Source organism: Olea europaea, unplaced genomic scaffold (genome assembly GCF_002742605.1).
Source record: "Olea europaea var. sylvestris unplaced genomic scaffold, O_europaea_v1 scaffold1749, whole genome shotgun sequence".
In the NCBI taxonomy this organism is placed as follows: Eukaryota; Viridiplantae; Streptophyta; class Magnoliopsida; order Lamiales; family Oleaceae; genus Olea; species Olea europaea.
The window spans coordinates 112,666-121,760 of record NW_019235207.1 but is presented as its reverse complement, the minus strand read 5'-3'; the positions used below and the strand labels follow the sequence as shown (position 1 = coordinate 121,760).

Below are 9,095 nucleotides of genomic sequence, written 5' to 3'. Positions count from 1 at the left end.
AGCGGCGTTTAGGCACCTTTAAATGCTTGAGAGAGACTCTTCTTTAATTATTGATGGAGCCTTAACCATTTTAAACCACAGAGCATTCCAACCAACTCTTTATCATAGGTCTACATGGGACTTACTGTACAACGTGGAAAAGTCATAGTTCGTCAAAAAACACGAAGTTCTTTTTAAATTTTGAAGTTGCAATGATTATTTACTATTATTCAAGAACAGTTCTATGATGATTGTAAATGGCAAAACATAAAAATTATTGATAGCTATGGGGAAATAATTACTTACTATTATTTGTGGTATGAATAGTAATAGTAATAAGTTAATGCATGCTAGCTAGGATTGTGAAGAAGAGTTGTATGAGCTATGTAGAACTTTATCTATAACATGCCTCTCGCAAGATAGGGGCTCCATTGATAATTCTTAACTTGGACCGTAATAACATGCCGCCCCAAAATTGCTTACACTCATAGCTTGTTGCCCTACTAACTTACTTGGATCTTGTACTAAAATAGATTTAGTTACTGGAGAAGGAGAATAACAACAACGAAGAATCAACGAGAAGAGAGGAGAGTAGTGGTTGGGGTGGGAAAGAGTTTTTGTGTTAAAAAACGAAGTATCTATAAGGAAAGAAAATTCTAGTATCTTTTTCAAATACTTCAGGAAATTATTAGCTATAGCCTATATGGAATTAGAGAGAAAAATTAAAACAACTAAGTTGAAATCTGCAACAGTTTGAACTAAGAATTGCGAGCTTATTTGATCATTCAACAAATTCCTAAAATTGAAGGTTGAGCTTTCAACAGACGTTTTGAAAATCAAAACTAAAAGAAAATTGACGGAGATATGCTTCTCCTATGAAGGAATCATTTTTAGAGAGAAAGGGTTAGGAATGAGTCTACCGGGGCAAAGATATTAATAAAAGGATAAAAAATATATTTTAAGAAGAAATATATCCCAACTTTCAGCTGAAAACAAAAGTCATCCAAATCTTTTAGAATAGGCATCATTTCTACAAAATGGCTAATGAAAATCCACATACACATATATCCCGATTCTTGGATATGTGCTAACACTTCAGGTATCAAGGAATTTCAGACGATGCTATTAGGCTAAAGTTATTCCTACATACTTTATGGGATAAAGCACTCGAATGGCTGAATTCACTTCTCGTTGCGAGCATAATTACTTGGAATGAACTAGCTTACAAATTCAATAAATATAAAAATGATCATGATTTTAGTGAAATTATAATTGCTATGGAATTAAAGTTTAAAAAATATTAGGAAGAACTGCCTATGTTATTTTCTTTAACATGCGCAATGGACCCCCGTTATAATATATCGAGAACAAAATACATAATTGATCAAATCAACAAAACCTTAATACTTGATACACCTATCACCTATAAAAATTTAGAGCAAATATTATGTAAAATGTATTATTTATATGCGGAACGAATGAGTACGAATGTTAGTCAGGTACCCTCTGCACCTACTCCTTCGACTGAAATTGAAGAAGATAATGCCGAAATAATATATTTATTTCAAGACGTTAATACATTTAGATATGATGCAACTACAATGTGTTCATCTAGTACCATATCTACACCTGCATCTCATCAAATATCGACCGTAACTCAAAATGCGATACCTGTCAAATTAATTGATTACTTCAATCATAATATGCCAATAGATAAAACAATTAAAAAAAGTTCAAAAAAAGTAATTGAACTCTGGCGAAAGTATGAAATACGTTGGCCAATTGTTTCTACAATTGCAAAAGATCTACTGACACCTTCGGTTAGCACTATTGCTTCAGTGTCTGCTTTTAGTGTAGGTAAAAGGGTTTTGACTGATATCAGGAGTCAACTGAAAGAAGATGTTTTGGAAGCATTAATGTACGTGAAGGATTAACAGGACGCTCATTTTTTATTACAAGATAAATACGCTGAAATTGCACGTTGTCAGGTAAGTGATATTTGATTTAATAATATTAATTATATAAATCAAAATTTCTTATTTTTTAATCGTTAAATTTAATTTTATTTAAAAAATTGTACACGTTACAACAAGTTGTTCGTGTACAATTTTTAACTCCGCCTACTTAAAATTGATGTAGCTGCTCCCTAGCCCGGATAAAGGAGGAGTGTTTACATTTTATCTACTTTAAAAAGAAATCGAAAAAAAATGTATTTTTTGTAAATGTATTTCAAAAAAAAAAATCGTCTTCATTACATAAAAATATTTAATACTTTATAGAAAATATTACAATATGATAAAAAAAAAAGTGTCTTCATTAAATTATTTTTTTTAAAAATGCATTAAATTATTTGTGTTTTTCTATATTTATAATATTAAAAAAAGAGCCACAAGCTTGACTCTTCATGAGCGCGAGCCGAGCTCGTGTGAGTTTACGGGCAGAGCCGGCTCGACTCGATCTATTGACATCCCTATATATGAGAAAATGTTCAATATTACTCAATAGTGATTGATGAATAAAATAGGAACATTGATTCGTCAAAATTCAATTGTGCTGTCAAAGTATAAAACTAAGGTTAAAAGGGATTGTTGCATGGGGATTCACGATTCTAGTATGTTCGTCATTTATTAGAACACATCAATTTGCATCAATCATTAATTGCATTTAATTAGTTAAATCACTTATAATTGCACACGTAATTTAATTTAGTTATAATTTGCATCATAACAAACACTCTCATTTTTATTGTTTTGGTTAAGGTCATAGTAATATAAATTGAACTAAATCAATTCCCGTAAGACGATAGTTGAACTCAACATCCACTTTATTACTTGTTAATGTACCGTGCACTTGTGATGTTTTAAATCGAAATATATTTTTTCGTGAACATATTCGATGTTGCTCCAATTGAGACATGATCAATAATTTTTCTCTCCTGAGTTGTGCTATTAAGATTTTTACTTGGAGCTAAAAATAATTTATCAACCCGAGTTTGATGCAAAATATTGATACATACGATACAAATGCAAAGTAATAGCAATCAAGCTAGATTTATGTTTGTATAAAATAAATCCATTATACTAATTTTCAAGAAGTTGATGAATATTAGGAGTGTGATGAAGGATTGTGTAGCTGCGTAGAACTTTATCTTTGACAAAACCATTATGAATTAATTGCTCAACCGGATATGCCATGTATAAATATACGGAAAAAATTCTTGAATATAAATTTCATATAGCCTATATGTGGTATAGTGATGGAGATTCCGAGGCAGCCATTCTCTTTTGTTGCTTCAAATTTTTATAGAACTTGTTGATGAACTCTTCTGCATCCTTGTCCACTTGGTGGTTATTCTCTTCTGCATCTTGTAATGGAAATGGCGAGTCAGACACCCTCAATTGGCGAACTAATGGGCTGCATCCGAAACCTGGTAGCGTAGTCAATGGAGATGATTCTACCATTTCACAATGGTTTAAAATGTCACCCACTTTTCGTGCCAATCGTTTTTCTTCTGCTACTTGATAACGGCTGTGGCGGTGGAGGGGATTCTTAAGCTTGACAGGGCTATTGCTGCAGCTGAACTCATATTCTCCGGGCGATATGAATGATGTTAGAACTTCATCCGACTGGCAAGTGAACGTAGAGTAGTTGTGGTGGAGCCTTAGGTTGCCTATGGCTTTGCTTGCTATTTTACCTCGTTTAAGGATCATGTGAAGATCAAACATTAGTTTGCTCTTTGAGATGCCTTTTCTCATTATGTAGAGAATAGTCTTTATGATGTGCCATAATTTCTTGGCTATTACTGCTGCGGGGCTTGGTTTAATCTCCATGCTTGTTCTTGTTTAAGAGAGAGGTATGATTGGATTGGAAGAGAGTGATGAGAGGCCATTATGTATTTATAGGTCCCAATAAAGAGAAGATTCAACAAAAAATCAAATTAAGCCCATATTTGATGGTCATTATTGTGTAAAAATAATGTTTTGAATAATTATTTTTTGAAAAATGTGTGACTCAAAAGTAGAGAAAAGTTTTAAATTTACATACAAAATATTTTATTATGTTAAGGTGTAGTAGAAAATGAGTATGAAGGGAGTCAAACAAAGGCTAACAAAGAATATTTTATTCTAAACCTACTATACAAGAGGATGTGTCTAAAGCCTCAACTATATCTCCATGAACATATCCAAATGAAATCTAGAGCATACGACCAAACCTCCAATCAATGGAAAATATATTGATAATTTACCATGTGGCAAAAACTAGGAGCTAAAGATTACAAAATCATGTAACCTCGTCATTATACGTGTTAATAATTGGTTGGCCCGTCACTAGAGTCAATTGGATTGTACGTGAGAAATTTTTGGGATTTGTATTGTCAATGATTCACTAATTAAAATGTATCAATATGTGTTCGTAACCAAGCTTTGGCATGTCTAAAGTTGCATCTATATCTCCATGAACATAACCAAATGAAATTCTAGTATAATCTCGAGTTGAAAGAACATAAACATGAACCGTTGCTCGAAAGAGTGTTGGAACCAGTCTCTTGGTTTACTGTGCAATTTCAAAAACCTATGTTGCCTTTGTATTCGGTTTACAATTGTGTTTCTCACTTTCTGAGTATCCTTAGGAGTAGTAAAATCATTAACGATTAGTAATTTTCGGATTTAGGGATAACAAGGTTCAAGATAATGTATAGCTTAATTTCTAAATAAATGTCTAATGATATCTTTCTTAAACTAAAAATTAATTTAAAAAAAAAATAAAAATTGTTCCATTATGTATGAATCCAAAACCGAATTATTTAGAGTGGTCTCTCAATTGGGTATTAAAATTTGTTCGTATATTTATGTTTTTTCCTTCTCTTGACAAATTTCTGGCTTAAATCAAAGCAATAATTTGTAATTAATTGCTTTTCACGTTTGATATGTATAGTTAACAGTATTTGATTGTATAGAATGATTAGTGTGTCAATCAACACTTGAAGCACATCATAATTAATAGAAGCACGCTAAATGAAGCCACCTCGGCCACATTGGCACGCTTCCAACCACATTTGAAGAAAGTTCAATAGATGGATTAATCAGGAAATTTAAGTCCTAAATTATTGGTGGTCCAATTAAGATGTCCTAGAGAAGTTCATATCTTTTCATTCACTTGATTTCAATAGAACTCTCATTTAATGCTTTCTTATCTCCATTTGAACAAGTCACTCAATTAATACTTTTCTTCCGATTTTGAGGAAGGGCTTGGCCACGTCGCACGACCATTCACCTCTTCTTTGGTTCCTTTCTTTATCAGGTATGATTAAGCTGAAAACTTCAACGTGCATGTGATGTCTTTTACACCGTGAATTGTTTGTTGTCGTATTTGTCTATTCTACGGCAACATCAAAGGCTACAATATGTAGGTGCACGTTGCAAAAGACGTGTGGCACAAATTCTTCTAGTTGCAAAATTCTATTTTTCTTGTAGTGCTTTATCCAATGATAGGGATGTCCTTAGATGATATTTATTTTTCGATACTCATAATAGTTGGTTTTGAAAATTGTCCTAAACTCTGATGTTTGCATATAAATTGTAATTCTATATGTGTTTGTTGGGAAATATAAGTATGTAAGGAGTAAGGACACAATGTGAAGGTTGCATTTCCAATCAATTTAATTACAATTAAAATATGATATAAAGAGGATCGAGATACACATTTCTGCATCAATATTCATCATCAAATGAGTCGACATAATAATAATTCGTACCTCAACTTGATGCTTGAATGCATTGTCTGCGTAGAGCTCATTAGCTAAACTTAATACAATGCTATTTAGCCCCATAGTTTAAATGTCCATATGGGGGTATTATAAAACAATGTAGATCCCATTTGACAGCTTCTTTGACAACAATTTCAAAAAAAACGCTATTTTTTCATCCAATAAAGTTTTGCGTACACACTTTTTGTCAACAAGGTGGTGTACAAATAGCAAAATCCATTATAAAATTACAAGTCAAACTCACTCCCAACTTATCATGTTAAATAGGTATCTTATATCCGATTTTAATTAATTAACTTTCTAGATTGTTCCCGGAAACTCAATAGAGAGGCTATCAATATAAATCCATATGTTATTCATGATTTATTAAGTTGTAGAGTTTAATTGTTATCATTGTGCAAGGTTAATCATTGGGTTTTGTATCATCATTAAAAAGAGAAAGAGATTAGAGAAGATAAAGCGTCCAATTTTTCCCTTTTAAACTTCTTTTTGGCATAGTGGTTGTGGTGGGAGGTTGTGGATCAGAGGTGATGTGACATTTTGGATGGCGTCGACAGGTGGGGTAGGAGAGATGAATAATATTTTTTGCGACTCAAAAATAAGTTGTAACCAATTAGCTTGATAACTCGTGATTGATAAATAAGTTGCAACACATAAAATGTACAATGTGTAACTAAGCTCCCGTTTGACAACTATTACTTTGAAAAAATAATGTTTTAAATAGTGATTTTTTGAAAAATGTGTAACTACAAAGCAAGAAAAAAATTTAGATTTATGTGCAGAATATTTTATTATGTAAATGTGTGGTTGAAAATGAGTATATAAAATAAGAGTTTTGAAATATACTTGGAATTGTGGCCCACATTTTATGACTGTGCGACAGCGATGCTTTGTGATTTATGACTAGTACGTAATTGTGGCCATAAATTATATGGTATTGTGAAATTAATCTATTTAGTTAATACCACCTAATTTTTGAAAGAATTCCACAAGCTAGTCAAGTTTGAAAGTATATCTTTAAAGGTTAGTAGTTATATAATTTTCCCAAGTGTAACTCTCAGGGAATGAACAATGAAGTATTACTTGCAGTAAGAAATAATCCAGTTTGGATACACTGTAAACCAAACGACTTCTCACGAACTTAATGGTTTCCAGATTCAACTCCTGGCAAGCTATAAGAAGGAAGCTTAGCAAGTTTTCTGTACTTCATAATCTCTCTAATCCCCTCTACTTCTTTCCACATACCATTACTTGCATAAATATTTGACAAAACCACATATACTCCATCATTCCAAGGTTCCAACTCTATCAAGTGATTAGCCACCCACTCCCCCATCTTTACATTACCATACTTCTCGCAGGCACCCATCAAACACCCCCATATCACAACATTCGCTTTCATCGGCATATTTTCCACCATCTCCTTGGCCTTGTCCAGCATTCCGGCCCGACCAAACAAATCCACCATGCACCCGTAGTGTTGTAGCACAGGCATAATCCCGTATACATTTTTCATCATGTCAAAATAATAATTTCCATCTTCGACTGTCCCACCGTGCACACACGCTGTTAGTACCCCAACGAATGTCACGTAGTTAGGCCTTACCCCAAATTCTCTCATACAACGGAAGCACTCTAGCGCGTCTCCCACATGTCCATGTGACGCATAACCGACAATCATTGACGTCCATGACGACACATTCTTCACCTTCATTCTTGTAAACACCTTAGAAGCTAAGTCCATCCGGCCACACTTTCCATACATATCAATGAGCGAATTCATCGTTAGAATATCCGACTTTTCCTCAATTTTTGCCTGGAAAACACACTTGTGCAATTGGAGGGCCAAATTTAAATCACCTAAACTTCCACAAGCTGATGTCAAGCTAACCATAGTGATATCATCAGGCCGAATCCCATTTCTCATCATTCCAATAAACATCACTACCGCTTTCTTAGCACGTCCGCCCTGCGATAACCCTCCTATAACAGCATTACAAGATCCCAGCTTTCTGTCAGTACTTTTCTCAAATACTTTAAGTGCATCTTCATGTTTGCTCACCTTGAAATACAAACTAATAAAGCCACTTTCACAATGCATATTAGTTTCCAACCCAAGTTTAACTGAAATCCCATGAATTTGTTTTCCCAACACATAATCGAAATTTTGGCTCGCGGCTTTCAGAACAATTGGAATTGTATATTCATCTGGCGTGACACCAGCATGAGACATGGCAACGTAAACATGTAGTGCCTTAACAGGTGACTCTAGCCTAGTGTATGATCTGATGACAACATTGTAATGGAATGAAAAAGGGTATAATTCAAGGAAATGGGTTCGAATTATATGAGCATAAATTTGGTTTAGTTGTTTTAAATTGGTGCAATTAGATAACTGAGTTGGTAATGTTTTGGGATCGACTGACTCCTTACTCGACCCTGAAATCAACAAAGGTGGAATGCTTTGGGTTAGAGAATGATTCAGATGGCAAGAAATTTTTATATTGTTGAAATTTTGGGATCTGTAGAGCTTATGGAGGTAAAAATTAAGTGACTTCATTCGTTGGTTAGACTTGCATTTAGAGTTTTAACAGATAGATATGGTAATGAATGCATGTACATATATTAAGGACTGGAAAACCTGCAGCTCAAAGTATTACGCGTCTTAGGCGGTAGCCTAAGGCTTCGATCCTTGGTAGGTTCCAATTTTCTGAATGGTCATGCTATATGTAACTGGGCATTGACACGCCAAGTTACATGCTACTTACAGTTCATTTTCTTCATCACCAATTGCACAAGTTCTTGTTTGAGTACATACATCTTTCAAAGTTAAAGAATTTTTATTTGGTGTGCTGAAATATTTCGATTGATTATTGGTGGATTTAATAGATAATTGGGACAATGAACTGAAGATGAGTCAACCAAATATCTGCAAAATTCCACCATCATTTTGATGTTATATTTTAACATCTCCATTGATACCAGTTATCTATTCATTAATTTGCATATCAAAAGGCAAAAAAAATTAATTTTACATGAAGCTTTGTTTTTTTATTTTAATTAATCTACTTGTACAATCATAGTTGACAATGTTTGATTTGGCAAAATCTAGATAGTTGATTTTAAAAACTATTTAAATTTTTTTTTTGAAATGGATAAATGTAATGATGATTGTCAACAAATATTGTACATGTAGTATGATTATTTTTATTTTCAGCTGCACAAGAACCCAGTACATAGGGCTTCTCTGATCCGCTAACTTGCTCTGACATTTCTAGTGACATTATTTTGTAGACTCTAGTTGATGCCTTTAAACAATACATACTACTATTGGAATTATGGGATATTT

General features: G+C 33.4%; 2 protein-coding genes across 2 annotated transcripts; both read right to left on the bottom strand.

Moving 5' to 3' along the window:
• Window positions 1-3,013: 3,013 nt before the first annotated feature.
• Window positions 3,014-3,846, bottom strand: LOC111377941. The gene has a single exon (XM_023001101.1). It carries the CDS (start codon window positions 3,807-3,809, stop codon window positions 3,219-3,221), a length of 591 nt encoding a protein of 196 aa, XP_022856869.1. The 5' UTR covers window positions 3,810-3,846; the 3' UTR covers window positions 3,014-3,218.
• Window positions 3,847-6,791: 2,945 nt separating this feature from the next.
• LOC111377940 (pentatricopeptide repeat-containing protein At1g77170, mitochondrial) lies at window positions 6,792-8,781 on the bottom strand. Its single transcript, XM_023001100.1, has one exon. It carries the CDS (start codon window positions 8,304-8,306, stop codon window positions 6,888-6,890), a length of 1,419 nt encoding a protein of 472 aa, XP_022856868.1. The 5' UTR covers window positions 8,307-8,781; the 3' UTR covers window positions 6,792-6,887.
• Window positions 8,782-9,095: the final 314 nt, after the last annotated feature.

Excerpts from the sequence above, each read along its gene's own strand:
- LOC111377941 (XM_023001101.1), bottom strand. The coding sequence starts at position 3,809 with ATGGAGATTAAACCAAGCCCCGCAGCAGTAATAGCCAAGAAATTATGG.
- LOC111377940 (XM_023001100.1), bottom strand. The coding sequence starts at position 8,306 with ATGAAGTCACTTAATTTTTACCTCCATAAGCTCTACAGATCCCAAAAT.